At 38.7% G+C, this 21667-nt stretch overlaps 1 protein-coding gene across 1 annotated transcript; it reads left to right on the forward strand.

Annotated features, from left to right (window-relative positions):
* The first annotated feature begins 3546 nt into the window (after positions 1-3546).
* Positions 3547-16668, forward strand: cldn10e (claudin 10e). Its single transcript, XM_061902467.1, has 5 exons — positions 3547-3933; positions 4005-4166; positions 15747-15828; positions 15894-16007; positions 16064-16668. Exons 1-5 carry the CDS (start codon positions 3702-3704, stop codon positions 16401-16403), a joined length of 930 nt encoding a protein of 309 aa, XP_061758451.1. The 5' UTR covers positions 3547-3701; the 3' UTR covers positions 16404-16668.
* The last annotated feature ends 4999 nt before the right edge of the window (positions 16669-21667 follow it).

Here is a 21667-nt window from a genome sequence, read left to right on the forward strand (position 1 = left end):
TAAATCTCGCGATCAACTTCAGATTTATCTATCAGTTATATATATTTTTTAAATGTTTTTGTTTGTTTTATGCCCTTTTTGTCAAAGAAAACTTTTTTATGAGCTTTTTTTATGGCAACCTGACAAAATAAGCAATATTTCCCCCAAAATATTTCAAAGTGTAATATTTGAAGTGAAGTAATTGTCTTGAAAAAGTCAATAATTCATAAAGACATGGATTTTGATTCATTATTATTTGGAGCAATCAGTTTGAAAGAAAAAAACCCACTAATAAAACTCATATATTATTTTTTTTACCTTCATTGCTTAAATCTCTAGACCAACTTCAGATTTATCTGTCAATTATAAGTATTTTTTTTTTTTTAATGTTTCTGTTCGTTTGTTTTATGCCCTTTTTGTGAAAGAAAACTTTTTTATGAGTTTTTTTTATGGCAAACACACAAAATATGCAACATTTTCCCCCAAATATTTCAAAGTGTAATATTTGAAGTGAAGTAATTGTCTTGAAAAGTTCAATAATTCATAACCACATGGATTTTGATTCTTTTTTTTTTTCTTGGAAGAAAACAAAACATTTGTCAACATTGCAACTTTTGCTCCTAACATTTCACCACTTTGCTCTTTTATTGTACTTTTTAATATTTTTTTTAGTAATATTTTTTCTCTCGTCACAATTTACCTGTTTGCTTTTTATTCTACCTTTTTTTTGTAATAGTAGTTATTTTTGTTGTGACATTTCACCTTTTTGCTCTTGTATTTGACTTTTTTTATTTACAAACCCCGTTTCCATATGAGTTGGGAAATTGTGTTAGATGTAAATATAAACAGAATACAATGATTTGCAAATCCTTTTCAAGCCATATTCAGTTGAATATGCTACAAAGACAACATATTTGATGTTCAAACTCATAAACATTTTCTGTTGTCGCAAATAATCATTAACTTTAGAATTTGATGCCAGCAACACGTGACAAAGAAGTTGGGAAAGGTGTCAATAAATGCTGATAAAGTTGAGGAATGCTCATCAAACACTTATTTGGAACATCCCACAGGTGTGCAGGCTAATTGGGAACAGGTGGGTGCCATGATTGGCTATAAAAACAGCTTCCATGAAATGCTAAGTAATTCACAAACAAGGATGGGGTGAGGGTCACCACTTTGTAAGCAAATTGTCGAATAGTTTTAGAACAACATTTCTCAACGAGCTATTGCAAGGAATTTAGGGATTTTACCATCTACGCTCCGTGAAATCATCAAAAGGTTCAGAGAATCTGGAGAAATCACTGCACGTGACGATATTACGGACCTTTGATCCCTCAGGCGGTACTGCATCGAAAAACCGACATCAGTGTGTAAAGGATATCACCACATGGGCTCAGGAACACTTCATAAAACCACTGTCAGTAACTACAGTTGGTCGCTACATCTGTAAGTGCGAGTTAAAGCTCTACTATGCAAAGCAAAACCCATTTATCAACAACACCCAGAAACGCCGCCGGCTTCGCTGGGCCCGAGCTCATCTAAGATGGACTGATGCAAAGTGGAAAAGTGTTCTGTGAACTGACGAGTCCACATTTCAAATTATATTTGGAAACTGTGGACGTGGTGTCCTCCGGAACAAAGAGGAAAATAACCATTCGGATTGTTATAGGCGCAAAGTTCAAAAGCCAGCATGTGTGATGGTATGGGGGTGTATTAGTGCCCAAAGCATGTCTAACTTACACATCTGTGAAGGCACCATTAATGCTAAATGGTCCATACAAGTTTTGGAACAACATATGTTATCATCCAAGCAACGTTATCATGGATGCCCCTGCTTATTTCAGCAAGATAATGCCAAGCCACGTGTTACAACAGCATTGCTTTGTAGTAAAAGAGTGCGGGTACTTTCCTGGCACGCCTGCAGTCCAGACCTGTCTCCCCTGGAAAATGTGTGGCGAATTATGAAGCGTAAAATAGGACAGCGGAGACCCCGGACTGTTGAAGGACTGAAGCTCTACATAAAACAAGAATGGGAAAGAATTCCACTTTCAAAGCTTCAACAATTAGTTTCCTCAGTTCCCAAACATTTATTGAGTGTTGTTAAAAGAAAAGGTGATGTAACACAGTGGTGAACATGCCCTTTCCCAACTACTTTGGCACGTGTTGCAGCCATGAAATTCTAAGTTAATTATTATTTGCACACACAAAAAAGTTTATGAGTTTGAACATCAAATATGTTGTCTTTGTAGCATATTCAACTGAATATGGCTTGAAAAGGATTTGCAAATCATTGTATTCTGTTTATATTTACATCTAACACAATTTCCCAACTCATATGGAAACGGGGTTTGTAAGAATAGCTTGAATGTTGAAGAGTCTGAATTTCCAGGAAAAATCTAATTGGGTTTGGAACTTGGGAAAGTGTCAGTTGGATGTGTTGATGTCGGAATGGTTTGAATAGCTTGAAAAATGTGGAAATTGTGCAACTTGGAAAAATATCCCATTCATTTCAATGTGGACTTCCTGGAAATTTGGAAAAAGCGGGATTTTTTTTTTTTAATTATTATGAGCATGAATGTCCTAAAGTAGCTGAATTGGTTGGTGTTAGAATTGTTTAAATCAGTCAAGAAATGTTGAAGTAGTAACAGTTTTTTAATTGAAAAATTATATTATGGAATTTCGGGAACACCGGAAATTTTTCAACTTCATAAACCAACTTGATTTTTGGTCCTGACTAAGAGGAGTGTTTTGACAGTGGAAGGGTGGAAATGGGTTGCAAAATGTGAAAGGAGTCATCGCACTAAAAAAGTTGGAAATAAGGTTAGAACAAAAAGACAGGAATTCCTGGAAATTTGTTGGACGTGAAAAATGTTTGAATTTCCATGATGAACTGAATGTGTTGAAGGTGGAATGACAAGTTAATTATCATTTGGAAAAAAAAATCAAGTTTATGAGTTTGAACATCAAATATAAATGGGTTGTACTTGTATAGCGCTTTTCTACCTTCAAGGTACTCAAAGCGCTTTGACACTACTTCCACATTCACACACACATTCACACACTGATGGAGGGAGCTGCCATGCAAGGCGCCAACCAGCACCCATCAGGAGCAAGGGTGAAGTGTCATGCTCAGGACACAACGGACGTGACGAGGTTGGTACTAGGTGGGATTTGAACCAGGGACCCTCGGGTTGCGCACGGCCACTATTCCACTGCGCCAATATGTTGTCTTTGTAGCATATTCAACTGAATATGGCTTGAAAAGGATTTGCAAATCATTGTATTCTGTTTATATTTACATCTAACACAATTTCCCAACTCATATGGAAACGGGGTTTGTATATTTATAATAGTACTTTTAAAATGTGTTGTTGTAAAATGAGCTGCTAATGGCCCCGGGGCCACACTTGAGACTCTGGTGCAAAGGTGAGAAATGCGAGATTAGCAAACAGCAACACTAACTGACAATAATAGAAATATATCCAGCCAATCTTTCACATCTGCTGTGTGACACGTAATCGGAGACGCCTGCTTAGAGCAGCACTCTGGGCCCAGATTCAAACTGACAACTGTTGTGATCATGGGAACCAGAGGGGCCCTCCACTCCCACACACACACAACAAGTCTGCTTCAGACTCCTGAACCGAGCACTTGCCGGGACTCGCACAACAAAACCTTCCTAGAAACGCTAAGGAACCTGCTTTTGGAGAAAGGCGGGGATGCGGATCCGAGTGGTCCAGATCTGGGGCTTCTTGATGACCGTGCTGGGTTGGATCTTCGTGGCTTGCACCATGGCCATGGAAGGCTGGAAGATCACCTCGGTCGGGGGCATGGGGGGCTCCTCCATTCTGAAGGTGGCCTGGTACTGGTCCAGTCTGTGGAGAGCTTGTTTCACAGATTCCACGTCCGTCAGCAACTGCTACGACTACCCCGTGCTCTGGTCCGTGGAAGGTAAGTACAGCCTGGACTCACCTGGCGGAGCAGGACTCAGCGGCGTGTGCGTGTGTCTCCCCCCCCTCCAGGCCACATCCAGATCGTGCGAGGCCTGCTGATGGCCGCCCTGTCCCTGGGCGTGCTGGGCTTCGTGCTCAGCATGCTGGGCATGGAGTGCACCGTCATTGGGGGCAAAGACCCCTCCAAGTTCAAGAAGATCTACACCGGCGGTTGCTTCCACATCATCAGCGGTACGCTCTCATCTTGAGGAGACAAATGCAGAATATTCACGTGCACATGCAGCAGTGAAGTTGTCGCCGTGAGTAAATGTTGAATATTAAGAGAATACAACAAATCCTTTTAAACTTATATTCAATTGAATAGACTGCAAAGAAGATATTTCATCTTCACACGGACAAAATTCATTTTTTTTCGCGAATAATCATGAAATTAGAATTTAATGGCAGCAACACATGTCAAAAAAGGCCTTTTTACCAGTGTGTTTCATGGCCTTTCCTTTGAACAACTCTCAGTGCAGGTTTGGGAACTGAGGAGACACATTTTTTCAATCAATCAATCAATCAATCAATGTTTATTTATCCATCCATTTTCTACCGCTTATTCCCTTCCGGGGTCGCGGGGGGCGCTGGCGCCTATCTCAGCTACAATCGGGCGGAAGGCGGGGTACACCCTGGACAAGTCGCCACCTCATCGCAGTTTATTTATATAGCCCCAAATCACAAATGTCTCAAAGGACTGCACAAATCATTACGACTACAACATCCCCGGAAGAACCCACAAAAGGGCAAGGAAAACTCACACCCAGTGGGCAGGGAGAATTCACATCCAGTGGGACGCCAGTGACAATGCTGACTATGAGAAACCTTGGAGAGGACCTCAGATGTGGGCAACCCCCCCCTTTAAATGGAATTCTTTCCCATTCTTGCTTGATGTACAACTTAAGTCAGGAGTCAGCAACCTTTTTGAAACCAAGAGCTACTTCTTGGCTACTGATTAATGCAAAGGGCTACCAGTTTGATACACACTTAAATAAATTGCCCGAAATAGCCAATTTGCTCAATTTACCTTTAACTCTATGTTATTATCAATAATCAATGATATTTATCAGGGCTTCACGGTGGCAGAGGGGTTAGTGCGTCTGCCTCACAATACAAAGGTCCTGCAGTCCTGGGTTCAAATCCAGGCTCGGGATCTTTCTGTGTGGAGTTTGCATGTTCTCCCCGTGAATGCGTGGGTTCCCTCCGGGTACTCCGGCTTCCTCCCACTTCCAAAGACATGCACCTGGGGATAGGCCCCTCCCACCTCTAAAGACATGTACCTGGGGATAGGCCCCTCCCACCTCCAAAGACATGCACCTGGGGATAGGCCCCTCCCACCTCCAAAGACATGCACCTGGGGATAGGCCCCTCCCACCTCCAAAGACATGCACCTGAGGATAGGCCCCTCCCACCTCTAAAGACATGCACCTGGGGATAGGCCCCTCCCACCTCCAAAGACATGCACCTGGGGATAGGCCCCTCCCACCTCCAAAGACATGCACCTGGGGATAGGCCCCTCCCACTTCCAAAGACATGCACCTGGGGATAGGCCCCTCCCACCTCCAAAGACATGCACCTGGGGATAGGCCCCTCCCACCTCCAAAGACATGCACCTGGGGATAGGCCCCTCCCACTTCCAAAGACATGCACCTGGGGATAGGCCCCTCCCACCTCCAAAGACATGCACCTGGGGATAGGCCCCTCCCACCTCTAAAGACATGCACCTGGGGATAGGTTGATTGGCAACACTAAATGGTCCCTAGTGTGTGAATGTGAGTGTGAATGTTGTCTGTCTATCTGTGTTGGCCCTGCGATGAGGTGGCGACTTGTCCAGGGTGTACCCCACCTTCCGCCCGATTGTAGCTGAGATAGGCGCCAGCGCCCCCTGCCACCCCAGAAGGGAATAAGTGGTAGAAAATGGATGGATGGATGGATGATATTTATCTTTGTGGAAACACTGATCATCTTCATGATTTCTCACAATAAATATATATTTTTGATGACATGTTTTAAATAAGTTAAAATCCAATCTGCACTTTGTTAGAATATATAATAAATTGGACCGAGCTAAGCCACATTCAGCACGTGTTACAACAGCGTGGCTTCGTAAAAAAAAAAGAGTGCCGGTACTTTCCTGGCCCGCCTGCAGTCCAAACCTGTCTCCCATGGAAAATGTGTGGCGCATTATGAAGCGTAAAATAGGACAGCGGAGACCCCGGACTGTTGAAGGACTGAAGCTCTACATAAAACAAGAATGGGAAAGAATTCCACTTTCAAAGCTTCAACAATTAGTTTCTTCAGTTCCCAAACGTTTATTGAGTGTTGTTAAAAGAAAAGGTGATGTAACACAGTGGTGAACATGCCCTTTCCCAACTACTTTGGCACGTGTGTTTATTATTATTTGCAAAAAAAAATAAAGTTTATGAGTTTGAACATCAAATATGTTGTCTTTGTAGCATATTCAACTGAATATGGCTTGAAAAGGATTTGCAAATCATTGTATTCTGTTTATATTTACATCTAACACAATTTCCCAACTCATATGGAAACAGGGTTTGTAAGAATAGCTTGAAGGTTGAAGACTCTGAATTTCCAGGAAAAATCTAATTTGGTTTGGAACTTGGGAAAGTGTCAGTTGGATGAGTTGAATGTGTTGATGTCGGAATGGTTTGAATAGCTTGAAAAATGTGGAAATTGTGCAACTTGGAAAAATGTCCCATTCATTTCAATGTGGACTTCCTGGAAATTTGGAAAAAGCGGGATTTTTAAAAAAAATTAATATGAGCATGAATGTCCTAAATCAGCTGAATTGGTTGGTGTTCGAATTGTTTAAATCAGTCAAGAAATGTTGAAATAGTAACAGTTTTTTAATTGAAAAATTATATTATGGAATTTCGGGAACACCGGAAATTTTTCAAGTTCTTAAACCAACTTGATTTTTGGTCCTGACTAAGAGGAGTGTTTTGACAGTGGAAGGGTGGAAATGGGTTGCAAAATGTGAAAGGAGTCATCTTACTAAAAAAAGTTGTAAATAAGGTTAGAACAAAAAGACAGGAATTCCTGGAAATTTGTTGGACGTGAAAAATGTTGTTTGAATTTCCATGATGAACTGAATGTGTTGAAGGTGGAATGGTTTGAATCAGTTGAAAAATGTGGAAGTTTGAAAAATGGATAATTCATTTTGAATGGGGAAAATTACCCTGAAAACTGGGAATTACAGGAAATCCGGGAATTTTTTTTATAATTGTTGAAAGCGAGCACATAAATCCTGAACAGGCTGAATATTTTGAAGTTGGAACAGTTTCAATCAGATAAAAAAACATGGGAGTTGTCGAACTTTGAAAAATGTCCCATTCTTTTCAATGGAAATTTCATGAAAATTTGGGAACTTTTTTGAAAATGGTAAAAAAACACATGAATTTTATGAATGAGTTGAATGGTTGGTGTTGGAATTTTTCAAAACGGTCGAGAAATGTTGAAGTCGTAACATGTTGAATTGACAAATGCTATTACGGAATTCCTGGAATTTTGGGAAAACCAGGAATTTTTCCAGTTAAAAAAACTAGGTTTTTTTTTCTGATGAAGAGGAATTTTGGATGGTGGAAAGTTTGAAGTGGCTCAAAAAATGTGGGAGGAGTCGTCGCCAGAAAACAGGGTGGTAATAGGACTTTGGAAAACCAGGAATTCAGGAAAATCCTGGAATTGTTTTAACTTGGAAAAAGAATACTTTGAATTTCTGAGACGGTGGAAAATGTTGAAGGTGGAATTGTTTGAATCGGTTGAAAAATGTGGCAATGAAAAATGGCCAATTCATTCTGAATGGGAAAAATGTCCCAGAAAACCTGGAATTCTGGGTAAATCTGGGAATATTTGGAATTCGTCAAGAAAAAGCCTTCGATTCCTGAAATAGGCTGAACAGTTTGAAGTTGCAACGGTTGAAATGGGCTGCAAAATGTGAAAGGAGTCATCTTACTAAAAAAAGTTGTAAATAAGGTTAGAACAAAAAGACAGAAATTCATGGAAATTTTTTGAACGTGAAAAATGTTGTTTGAATTTCCATGATGAACTGAATGTGTTGAAGGTGGAATGGTTTGAATCAGTTGAAAAATGTGGGAATTGTGGAAGTTTGAAAAATGGATAATTCATTTTGAATGGGGAAAATTACCCTGAAAACTGGGAATTACAGGAAATCCGGGAATTTTTTTTATAATTGTTGAAAGCGAGCACATAAATCCTGAACAGGCTGAATATTTTGAAGTTGGAACAGTTTCAATCAGATAAAAAAATGTGGGATTTGTCAAACTTTGAAAAATGTCCCATTCTTTTCAATGTAAATTTCATGAAAATTTGGGAACTTTTTTGAAAATGGTAAAAAAAAACCCAATGAATTTTATGAATGAGTTGAATGGTTGGTGTTGGAATTTTTCAAAACGGTTGAGAAATGTTGAAGTCGTAACATGTTGAATTGACAAATGCTATTACGGAATTCCTGGAATTTTGGGAAAACTAGGAATTTTTCCAGTTAAAAAAAACTAGTTTTTTTTTCCTGATAAAGAGAAATTTTTGGATGGTGGAAAGTTTGAAGTGGCTTGAAAAATGTGGGAGGAGTCGTCGCCAGAAAACAGGGTGGTAATAGGACTTTGGACAACCAGAAAGTCACGAAAATCCTGGATTTTTTTTTAACTTGGAAAAAGAATACTTTGAATTTCCGAGACGGTGGAAAATGTTGAAGGTGGAAAATTGTTTGAATCGGTTGAAAAATGCGGCAATGAAAAATGGCCAATTCATTCTGAATGGGAAAAACGTCCCAGAAAACCTGGAATTCTGGGTAAATATGGGAATATTTGGAATTCGTCAAAGAAAGCCCGCGATTCCTGAAATAGGCTGAACAGTTTGAAGTTGCAACGGTTGAAATGGGTTGCAAAATGTGAAAGGAGTCATCTTACTAAAAAAAAGTTGGAAATAAGGTTAGAACAAAAAGACAGGAATTCCTGGAAATTTGTTGGACGTGAAAAATGTTTGAATTTCCATGATGAACTGAATGTGTTGAAGGTGGAATGGTTTGAATCAGTTGAAAAATGTGGGAATTGTGGAAGTTTGAAAAATGGATAATTCATTTTGAAAGGGGAAAATTACCCTGAAAACTGGGAATTACAGGAAATCCGGGAATTTTTTTTATAATTGTTGAAAGCGAGCACATAATTCCTGAACAGGCTGAATATTTTGAAGTTGGAACAGTTTCAATCAGATAAAAAAACATGGGAGCTGTCGAACTTTGAAAAATGTCCCATTCTTTTCAATGGAAATTTCATGAAAATTTGGGAACTTTTTTGAAAATGGTAAAAAAAAACGTGAATTTTATGAATGAGTTGAATGGTTGGTGTTGGAATTTTTCAAAACGGTCGAGAAATGTTGAAGTCGTAACATGTTAAATTGACAAATGCTATTACGGAATTCCTGGAAGTTTGGGAAAACCAGGAATTTTCCCAGCTAAAAAAACTACTTAGTTTTTTTTTCCTGATAAAGAGGAATTTTTGGATGGTGGAAAGTTTGAAGTGGCTTGAAAAATGTGGGAGGAGTCGTCGCCAGAAAACAGGGTGGTAATAGGACTTTGGACAACCAGGAATTCACGAAAATCCTGGAATTTTTTTAACTTGGAAAAAGAATACTTTGAATTTCCGAGACGGTGGAAAATGTTGAAGGTGGAATTGTTTGAATCGGTTGAAAAATGTGGCAATGAAAAATGGCCAATTCATTCTGAATGGGAAAAATGTCCCAGAAAACCTGGAATTCTGGGTAAATATGGGAATATTTGGAATTCGTCAAGAAAAAGCCCGCGATTCCTGAAATAGGCTGAACAGTTTGAAGTTGCAACGGTTGAAATGGGATGAAAAATGTGAAAGGAGTCATATTACTAAAAAAAGTTGGAAATAAGGTTAGAACAAAAAGACAGGAATTCCTGGAAATTTGTTGGACGTGAAAAATGTTTGAATTTCCATGATGAACTGAATGTGTTGAAGGTGGAATGGTTTGAATCCGTTGAAAAATGTGGGAATTGTGGAAGTTTGAAAAATGGATAATTCATTTTGAATGGGGAAAATTACCCTGAAAACTGGGAATTACAGGAAATCCGGGAATTTTTTTTATAATTGTTGAAAGCGAGCACATAATTCCTGAACAGGCTGAATGTTTTGAAGTTGGAACAGTTTCAATCAGATAAAAAAATGTGGGAGTTGTCGAACTTTGAAAAATGTCCCATTCTTTTCAATGGAAATTTCCTGAAAATTTGGGAACTTTTTTGAAAATGGTAAAAAAAAAACATGAATTTTATGAATGAGTTGAATGGTTGGTGTTGGAATTTTTCAAAACGGTCGAGAAATGTTGAAGTCGTAACATGTTGAATTGACAAATGCTATTACGGAATTCCTGGAATTTTGGGAAAACCAGGAACTTTTCCAGTTAAAAAAACTACTTAGTTTTTTTTCCTGATAAAGAGAAATTTTTGGATGGTGGAAAGTTTGAAGTGGCTTGAAAAATGTGGGAGGAGTCGTCGCCAGAAAACAGGGTGGTAATAGGACTTTGGACAACCAGGAATTCACGAAAATCCTGGAATTTTTTTTAACTTGGAAAAAGAATACTTTGAATTTCCGAGACGGTGGAAAATGTTGAAGGTGGAATTGTTTGAATCGGTTGAAAAATGTGGCAATGAAAAATGGCCAATTCATTCTGAATGGGAAAAATGTCCCAGAAAACCTGGAATTCTGGGAAATCTGGGAATATTTGGAATTCGTCAAGAAAAAGCCTGCGATTCCAAAAATAGGCTGAACAGCTTGAAGTTAAATGGGATGAAAAATGTGAAAGGAGTCATCTTACTAAAAAAAGTTGTAAATAAGGTTAGAACAAAAAGACAGGAATTCCTGGAAATTTGTTGGACGTGAAAAATGTTTGAATTTCCATGATGAACTGAATGTGTTGAAGGTGGAATGGTTTGAATCAGTTGAAAAATGTGGGAATTGTGGAAGTTTGAAAAATGGATAATTCATTTTGAAAGGGGAAAATTACCCTGAAAACTGGGAATTACAGGAAATCCGGGAATTTTTTTTATAATTGTTGAAAGCGAGCACATAAATCCTGATCAGGCTGAACATTTTGAAGTTGGAACAGTTTCAATCAGATAAAAAAACATGGGAGTTGTCGAACTTTGAAAAATGTCCCATTCTTTTCAATGGAAATTTCATGAAAATTTGTGAACTTTTTTGAAAATGGTAAAAAAAAAACGTGAATTTTATGAATGAGTTGAATGGTTGGTGTTGGAATTTTTCAAAACGGTTGAGAAATGTCGTAACATGTTGAATTGACAAATGCTATTACGGAATTCCTGGAATTTTGGGAAAACCAGTAATTTTTCCTGTTGAAAAAAACGACTTAGTTTTTTTTTCCTGATAAAGAGGAATTTTTGGATGGTGGAAAGTTTGAAGTGGCTTGAAAAATGTGGGAGAAGTCGTCGCCAGAAAACAGGGTGGTAATAGGACTTTGGACAACCAGGAAGTCACGAAAATCCTGGAATTGTTTTAACTTGGAAAAAGAATACTTTGAATCCGAGACGGTGGAAAATTGTTTGAATCGGTTGAAAAATGTGGCAATGAAAAATGGCCAATTCATTCTGAATGGGAAAAATGTCCCAGAAAACCTGGAATTCTGGGAAATCTGGGAATATTTGGAATTCGTCAAAGAAAGCCCGCGATTCCTGAAATAGGCTGAACAGTTTGAAGTTGCAACGGTTGAAATGGGATGAAAAATGTGAAAGGAGTCATCTTACTAAAAAAAGTTGGAAATAAGGTTAGAACAAAAAGACAGAAATTCCTGGAAATTTGTTGGACGTGAAAAATGTTTGAATTTCCATGATGAACTGAATGTGTTGAAGGTGGAATGGTTTGAATCAGTTGAAAAATGTGGGAATTGTGGAAGTTTGAAAAATGGATAATTCATTTTGAATGGGGAAAATTACCCTGAAAACTGGGAATTACAGGAAATCCGGGAATTTTTTTTATAATTGTTGAAAGCGAGCACATAAATCCTGAACAGGCTGAATATTTTGAAGTTGGAACAGTTTCAATCAGATAAAAAAACATGGGAGTTGTCGACCTTTGAAAAATGTCCCATTTTTTTCCATGGAAATTTCATGAAAATTTGGGAACTTTTTTGAAAATGGTAAAAAAAAAACGTGAATTTTATGAATGAGTTGAATGGTTGGTGTTGGAATTTTTCAAAACGGTCGAGAAATGTTGAAGTCGTAACATGTTGAATTGACAAATGCTATTACGGAATTCCTGGAATTTTGGGAAAACCAGGAATTTTCCCAGCTAAAAAAACTACTTAGTTTTTTTTTCCTGATAAAGAGAAATTTTTGGATGGTGGAAAGTTTGAAGTGGCTTGAAAAATGTGGGAGGAGTCGTCGCCAGAAAACAGGGTGGTAATAGGACTTTGGACAACCAGGAATTCACGAAAATCCTGGAATTTTTTTTAACTTGGAAAAAGAATACTTTGAATTTCCGAGACGGTGGAAAATGTTGAAGGTGGAATTGTTTGAATCGGTTGAAAAAGGTGGCAATGAAAAATGGCCAATTCATTCTGAATGGGAAAAATGTCCCAGAAAACTTGGAATTCTGGGAAATCTGGGAATATTTGGAATTCGTCAAGAAAAAGCCCGCGATTCCTGAAATAGGCTGAACAGTTTGAAGTTGCAACGGTTGAAATGGGATGAAAAATGTGAAAGGAGTCATCGCACTAAAAAAAGTTGGAAATAAGGTTAGAACAAAAAGACAGGAATTCCTGGAAATTTGTTGGACGTGAAAAATGTTGTTTGAATTTCCATGATGAACTGAATGTGTTGAAGGTGGAATGGTTTGAATCAGTTGAAAAATGTGGGAGTTGTGGAAGTTTGAAAAATGGATAATTCATTTTGAAAGGGGAAAATTACCCTGAAAACTGGGAATTATAGGAAATCCGGGAATTTTTTTTATAATTGTTGAAAGCGAGCACATAATTCCTGAACAGGCTGAATATTTTGAAGTTGGAACAGTTTCAATCAGATAAAAAAACGTGGGAGTTGTCGAACGTTGAAAAATGTCCCATTCTTTTCAATGGAAATTTCATGAAAATTTGGGAACTTTTTTGAAAATGGTAAAAAAAAAACATGAATTTTATGAATGAGTTGAATGGTTGGTGTTGGAATTTTTCAAAACGGTCGAGAAATGTTGAAGTCGTAACATGTTGAATTGACAAATGCTATTACGGAAGTCCTGGAATTTTGGGAAAACCAGGAATTTTTCCAGTTAAAAAAACTACTTAGTTTTTTTTCCTGATAAAGAGGAATTTTTGCATGGTGGAACATTTAAAGTGGCTTGAAAAATGTGGGAGGAGTCGTCGCCAGAAAACAGGGTGGTAATAGGACTTTGGACAACCAGGAATTCAGGAAAATCCTGGAATTGTTTTAACTTGGAAAAAGAATACTTTGAATTTCCGAGACGGTGGAAAATGTTGAAGGTGGAATTGTTTGAATCGGTTGAAAAATGTGGCAATGAAAAATGGCCAATTCATTCTGAATGGGAAAAATGTCCCAGAAAACCTGGAATTCTGGGAAATCTGGGAATATTTGGAATTCGTCAAGAAAAAGCCCGCGATTCCTGAAATAGGCTGAACAGTTTGAAGTTGCAACGGTTGAAATGGGATGAAAAATGTGAAAGGAGTCATCTTACTAAAAAAAGTTGTAAATAAGGTTAGAACAAAAAGACAGGAATTCCTGGAAATTTGTTGGACGTGAAAAATGTTTGAATTTCCATGATGAACTGAATGTGTTGAAGGTGGAATGGTTTGAATCCGTTGAAAAATGTGGGAATTGTGGAAGTTTGAAAAATGGATAATTCATTTTGAATGGGGAAAATTACCCTGAAAACTGGGAATTACAGGAAATCCGGGAATTTTTTTTATAATTGTTGAAAGCGAGCACATAAATCCTGAACAGGCTGAATATTTTGAAGTTAGAACAGTTTCAATCAGATAAAAAAAATGTGGGATTTGTCAAACTTTGAAAAATGTCCCATTCTTTTCGATGGAAATTTCATGAAAATTTGGGAACTTTTTTGAAAATGGTAAAAAAAAAAACATGAATTTTATGAATGAGTTGAATGGTTGGTGTTGGAATTTTTCAAAACGGTCGAGAAATGTTGAAGTCGTAACATGTTGAATTGACAAATGCTATTACGGAATTCCTGGAATTTTGGGAAAACCAGGAATTTTTCCTGTTGAAAAAACTACATAGTTTTTTTTCCTGATAAAGAGGAATTTTTGCATGGTGGAAAGTTTGAAGTGGCTTAAAAATGTGGGAGGAGTCGTCGCCAGAAAACAGGGTGGTAATAGGAATTTGGACAACCAGGAATTCACGAAAATCCTGGAATTTTTTTTAACTTGGAAAAAGAATACTTTGAATTTCCGAGACGGTGGAAAATGTTGAAGGTGGAATTGTTTAAATCGGTTGAAAAATGTGGCAATGAAAAATGGCCAATTCATTCTGAATGGGAAAAATGTCCCAGAAAACCTGGAATTCCGGGAAATCTGGGAATATTTGGAATTCGTCAAAGAAAGCCCGCGATTCCTGAAATAGGCTGAACAGTTTGAAGTTGCAACGGTTGAAATGGGTTGCAAAATGTGAAAGGAGTCATCTTACTAAAAAAAGTTGGAAATAAGGTTAGAACAAAAAGACAGAAATTCCTGGAAATTTGTTGGACGTGAGAAATGTTGTTTGAATTTCCATGATGAACTGAATGTGTTGAAGGTGGAATGGTTTAAATCAGTTGAAAAATGTGGGGATTGTGGAAGTTTGAAAAATGGATAATTCATTTTGAATGGGGAAAATTACCCTGAAAACTGGGAATTACAGGAAATCCGGGATTTTTTTTTATAATTGTTGAAAGCGAGCATTTAATTCCTGAACAGACTGAATATTTTGAAGTTGGAACAGTTTCAATCAGATAAAAAAACATGGGAGTTGTCGAACTTGGAAAAATGTCCCATTCTTTTCAATGGAAATTTCATGAAAATTTGGGAACTTTTTTGAAAATGGTAAAAAAAAAAACATGAATTTTATGAATGAGTTGAATGGTTGGTGTTGGAATTTTTCAAAATGGTCGAGAAATGTTGAAGTCGTAACATGTTGAATTGACAAATGCTATTACGGAATTCCTGGAATTTGGGGAAAACCAGGAATTTTTCCAGTTAAAAAAACTACTTAGTCTTTTTTCCTGATAAAGAGGAATTTTTGGATGGTGGAAAGTTTGAAGTGGCTTAAAAATGTGGGAGGAATCGTCGCCAGAACACAGGGTGGTAATAGGACTTTGGAAAACCAGGAATTCACGAAAATCCAGGAATTTTTTTTAACTTGGAAAAAGAATACTTTGAATTTCCGAGACGGTGGAAAATGTTGAAGGTGGAATTGTTTGAATCGGTTGAAAAATGTGGCAATGAAAAATGGCCAATTCATTCTGAATGGGAAAAACGTCCCAGAAAACCTGGAATTCTGGGAAATCTGGGAATATTTGGAAGTTGCAACGTTTTAAATGGGATGAAAAATGTGGAAGGTAGAGCGCGTCAACATTGAAGAAGAAGAAGAATAAATGGATGGATTTTGGTGCAGAAAAGCATATGTGAGAATGTGTGGAGCGTGGCCACAATAATGATGATGATTATGAAGAGTGTCTGTCCTGATATCTGCAGGTTTACTGTCCACCAGCGGATATGTTGTCTATGCCCAATACGTCTCAGGAGAATATTTCAACCCCAACTTCGATGGACTGAAGTAAGCCCACCAGTGGACAGAAAAGGTGTGCCATCAAAATCAAACTTCTCAACTCACCTTGTCAGGTACGACCTGGGCACCCCGCTGTTCCTGGGCTGGGTGGGCTCCTGCTTCCAGATGGCGGGCGGCGTCTTCTATCTGTGGTCCGCTTGTAAGCCGCTGTGTGGACAAGAACAAACGTGAGTCCAGTAAACGTAAGTCAACACTTCCTCAATGAATGTAAGACTCCTTCCAGGGTGATCATCCGGCCGGTCCCAGACCCGGAAAAGGACCCCAAGACCAAGTCCACCACGGAGCTGTCCTCAGTGTCGGGAATCACCTCCAAAACCAAAGTGTCCTCCGTGTCTGAGCTGTCGTCAGAACGCTCCGACGTGTCCGCCCTCTCCTCGGCGTCCACATCCAGAGGCTCGGTCCAGTCCAGGAGCAGACCGCTCGCCTCTTCTGCCGGGTCGGCCGTCTCGTCAAGGTCCGGCGTGTCGACGAGGTCGGGGTCCAGCGGCGGAAGTCGTGTCTCGTCGCTGTCTGGCAGCTCCGGGACCGGGAGAGCATCCTTTCTGAAAAACTCCTACATCTGAGGCAGGGGTGTCCAACATTTTTACACTGAAGAATCAAAGCAAGCGGGGGCCATTTTGATATGTTTTTATTTCAAAAACCAATACAAAATATGTGTAAAAATATACATTTAAGCCTCCACTCAGGCTTGATCCCAGGGACCCCAAAGGATTTTGGTCTAAAAAATAATTAAAATGTGTCATTATTTTGTATTATTGTTATTCAAGGTTTAAATCTCTAGATCAACATTAGGTCTATTTGTCAATAAAACGTTTTTAAAAATTTAAATTGTATGCCCTTTTTGTCAAAGATAAACCTGTTTTGTTATGGAAAAAAAACACAACATATGCAATAGTTTCCCCCAATAGATTTGAAAGTGGAATATTTGAGATTATAGAATAATTGGAGCCTTAAAACATCGTTGATTTCAATTTGTTCTAATTTGTTTAGCAATGACACACAAAATAATCACACTAAAATTGGAGCTCCGAAAGAGTCCTACTCATCCATCCATCCATCCATTTTCTACCGCTTATTCCCTTTTGGGATCGCGGGGGGTGCTGGCGCCTATCTCAGCTACAATCGGGCGGAAGGCGGGGTACACCCTGGACAAGTCGCCACCTCATCGCAGGGCCAACACAGATAGACAGACAACATTCACACTCACATTCACACACTAGGGACCATTTAGTGTTGCCAATCAACCTATCCCCAGGTGCATGTCTTTGGAAGTGGGAGGGGCCTATCCCCAAGTGCATGTCTTTGGAGGTGGGAGGGGCCTATCCCCAGGTGCATGTCTTTGGAGGTGGGAGGGGCCTATCCCCAGGTGCATGTCTTTGGAGGTGGGAGGGGCCTATCCCCTGGTGCATGTCTTTGGAGGTGGAAGGGGCCTATCCCCAGGTGCATGTCTTTGGAAGTGGGAGGGGCCTATCCCCAGGTGCATGTCTTTGGAGGTGGGAGGGGCCTATCCCCAGGTGCATGTCTTTGGAGGTGGGAGGGGCCTATCCCCAGGTGCATGTCTTTGGAGGTGGGAGGGGCCTATCCCCAGGTGCATGTCTTTGGAGGTGGGAGGAAGCCGGAGTACCCGGAGGGAACCCACGCATTCACGGGGAGAACATGCAAACTCCACACAGAAAGATCCCGAGCCTGGATTTGAACCCAGGACTGCAGGAACTTCGTATTGTGAGGCAGACGCACTAACCCCTCTGCCACCGTGAAGCCCGAGTCCTACTCATTAAAAATATATATATATTTTTTTAAACGTTTACTTTAAACACAATCGTCTTGACATCAACTTCAGATCCATCAGTCAATTATAACTTTTATTGTTGTTTATCTTTTTTGTTTGTTCTTATTAGGCCCTTCTTTAGAAAAAACAACAAATTTGTTTTCTATACACAAAATATGCAACATTTCCCCCCAAAAAATATCTCAAAGTGCAATTTTTAATGTGACATCAATTTTGATTAATTATTATTTGAATGAAAATAACAGCCTGCATGGCAGCTTTGTGTTATTAAAGTAATAAACATTGCAACATTTTCTTGTCTTTACTCTTTTATACCACTTTTTCTGTTCTTTATTTTTTTAATGGTATTTTTAGAATGTGCTTAGGGCCGTTAAATAAATCAACCAACCTCCACTGCTTAATGCACCAATCACACAGGATTCTCACAGGTATGAGGCAACAACTAACCCAGACCCACTGTATAGGTCGGATGAATGCGACTGCAGTTGCATCACATACACAACACATTTATATCCACGTACCAACGAGGCCTGAGTCGGATTTGAACATTTTGGAGTTGCATTGCTCACATTGACATAAACAAATCTGGAATTGTCCTGCAATCTGAACAAAACCTTTGTCTCTCTCTCTCTTTCTTCCTTTCTGTAGCAGCATAAAAATCTCCCCTCTGCAATCATGATTGTATTTGGTATGTCAAATAAATACTTCAAAGACCTTTGCTTTCTTTGGGCATTTCTCTATGGCCCAGGTGTCAAACTCAAGGCCCGGGGGCCAAATCTGGCCTGCCACATTTTTTTACGTGGCCCGCGAAAGCCTGGAAATAATATGTGTTAAGAAAATGCATAATATTTTCTAACTAAATATATTCTTTCCCTTTTGACATTAAAATCATGTACTGCATGCAATTGCATATCTTTTAAAATTCTATTATTATCAAAAATCAAAACACCTGCATTATATTATCATGTATTCCACCGACTGAGTTTTTTTTTTTACCATAAAATCAACTTTGGTACTGTTTTTTATTTCCATCTACAGTAAGACACTAAAGCATTAAAAAACAAACAAAAAAAACATTAAAACAACGAGATTTTACGGTTAAAAAGAAAAGAAAAGTGGCAGCTCTGTTCCTTGAATTTTACCTGGTAAAAACAGTGCTATTGCTAGAAAAACCCACGGCTTTTACTGTAAAATTCTGGTGACTGAGATGCCAGTTTTTAAAGTAAAATGTTAAAAAAAAAAATTGCAGTTTATGTAAAAATATATATTGTTAATGTTTATATATATATACATATAAACATACATACATATACATATACACATATATATATATATATATATATGTATTAACTTTAGAATTTGATACCAGCAACACGTGTTCAAAGAAGTTGGGAAAGGTGGCAATAAATACTGATAAAGTTGAGGAATGCTCATCAAACACTTATTTGGAACATCCCACAGGTGTGCAGGCTAATTGGGAACAGGTGGGTGCCATGATTGGGTATAAAAGCAGCTTCCCAAAAAGTGCTCAGTCTTTCACAAGAAAGGATGGGGCGAGGTACACCCCTTTGTCCACAACTGCGTGAGCAAATAGTCAAAGAGTTTAAGAACAACCTTTCTCAAAGTGACATTGCAAGAAATTTTAGGGATTTCAACATCTACGCTCCATAATATCATCAAAAGGTTCAGAGAATCTGGAGAAATCACTCCACGTAAGCGGCATGGCCGGAAACCAACATTGAATGACCGTGACCTTCCATCCCTCAGACGGCACTGTATCAAAAACCCACATCAATCTCTAAAGGATATCACCACATGGGCTCCGGAACACTTCAGAAAACCACTGTCACTAAATACAGTTTGTCGCTACACCTGTGAGTGCAAGTTAAAGCTTTACTATGCAAAGCGAAAGTCATTTATCAACAACATCCAGAAACGCCGCCGTCTTCGCTGGGCCCGAGATCATCTAAGATGGACTGATGCAAAGTGGAAAAGTGTTCTGTGGTCTGACGAGTCCACACTTCAAATTGTTTTTGGAAATGTTCGACATCGTGTCATCCGGACCAAAGGGGAAGTGAACCATCCAGCAAAGTTCAAAAGCCAGCATGTGTGATGGTATGGGGGTGCATTAGTGCCCAAGGCATGGGTAACTTACACATCTGTGAAGGCACCATTAATGCTGAAAGGTACATAAAGGTTTTGGAACAACATATGCTGCCATCTAAGCGCCGTGTTTTTCATGGACGCCCCTGATTATTTCAGCAAGACATTGCCAAGCCACATTCAGCACATGTTATAACAGCGTGGCTTTATAAAAAAAGAGCACGGGTACTTTCCTGGCCCACCAGCAGTCCAAACCTGTCTCCCATGGAAAATGTGTGGTGCATTATGAAGCGTAAAATAGGACAGCGGAGACCCCGGACTGTTGAAGGACTGAAGCTCTACATAAAACAAGAATGGTAAAGAATTCCACTTTCAAAGCTTCAACAATTAGTTTCCTCAGTTCCCAAACGTTTATTGAGTGTTTTTAAAAGAAAAGGTGATGTAACACAGTGGTGAACATGCCCTTTCCCAACTACTTTGGCACATTTTGCAGCCATGAAATTCTAAGTTAATTATTATTTGCAAAAAAAAATTAAGTTTATGAGTTTGAACATCAAATATGTTGTCTTTGTAGCATATTCAACTGAATATGGCTTGAAAAGGATTTGCAAATCATTGTATTCTGTTTATATTTACATCTAACACAATTTCCCAACTCATACGGAAATGGGGTTTGTATATACATACATACATACATACACACACACACATATATACATATATATATATATATATATATATATATATACACATATGTAGGTGTGGGAAAAATCACAAGACTACTTCATCTCTACAGAACTGTTTCATGAGGGGTTCCCTCAATCATCAGGAGATTTGAGGGAACCCCTCATGAAACAGTTCTGTAGAGATGAAGTAGTCTTGTGATTTTTCCCACACCTACATATTGCGCTCTACCACGGTATCGAGCACTATTCTCTGGATAATCTAATCAAGACATATATATAGATATATATACATAAACATGTATCTTCATATATTACTAATTGTTAAAAGCGGCCCCCTGAAGGCAACTATAACTGCAATGTGGCCCTCAATGAAAAGGAGTTTGACACCCCGCTCAATGGAATAAGACACATTCCAAAAGAGCAAAGTGTCCCGTCATGGGAGGGAAAGCATTCTGATATTAGCAAAACCAGGTTTGTTTGATTAAACATGTCAAAAGGGAGAATCAATCACTAAAGAAACCCATTTGAAGAGTAACCTGTGACTAAAAGACAAATAAAAACGAGTGATCTTCCAACATCTCGACTGTCTTTGTCTAATACTGTGAAAAGGTGGAAGAGGAACCAAACACAGTTGTCTCTATCGAGCTCCAGGAATTTATCAGGGCCATTAAAAGAAAAAACAGGCCGATATAGTTCGGAAAAAACAACACACACAAGCACTAAAGCAGGGGTGTCCAAAGTGCGGTCCGGGGGACATTTGTGGCCTGCAGCTAATTGTTTACCGGCCCGCCACACATTCTGGAAATGCTATTGCAAAAATAAAAAAGGACATTAAAAATACTGGAATGAGGAGAAATCTAATGAGAAAAAGTTGCAATGTTGACACAAAACTGCCATGCAGGCTGTTTTTTTCTTTTGTCTTTACTTTATCATGTAAAAAACATCTTTACCATGAATTGATTAACGTGGACGCCGACTTAAACAAGTTGAAAAACTTATTGGGGTGTTACCATTTAGTGGTCAATTGTACGGAATATGTACTGTACTGTGCAATCTACTAATAATATGTACTGTACTGTGCAATCTACTAATAATATGTACTGTACTGTGCAATCTACTAATATGTACTGTACTGTGCAATCTACTAATAATATGTACTGTACTGTGCAATCTACTAATAATATGTACTGTACTGTGCAATCTACTAATAATATGTACTGTACTGTGCAATCTACTAATAATATGTACT

Source organism: Nerophis ophidion, linkage group LG06 (genome assembly GCF_033978795.1).
Source record: "Nerophis ophidion isolate RoL-2023_Sa linkage group LG06, RoL_Noph_v1.0, whole genome shotgun sequence".
Taxonomy (NCBI): Eukaryota; Metazoa; Chordata; class Actinopteri; order Syngnathiformes; family Syngnathidae; genus Nerophis; species Nerophis ophidion.

Coding starts and splice junctions, on each gene's coding strand:
- cldn10e (XM_061902467.1), top strand. CDS start 3,702: ATGCGGATCCGAGTGGTCCAGATCTGGGGCTTCTTGATGACCGTGCTG. Junction 4,167..15,746: donor TTGCTTCCACATCATCAGCG/GTACGCTCTCAT, acceptor TGATATCTGCAG/GTTTACTGTCCACCAGCGGA. Junction 16,008..16,063: donor CTGTGTGGACAAGAACAAAC/GTGAGTCCAGTA, acceptor GACTCCTTCCAG/GGTGATCATCCGGCCGGTCC.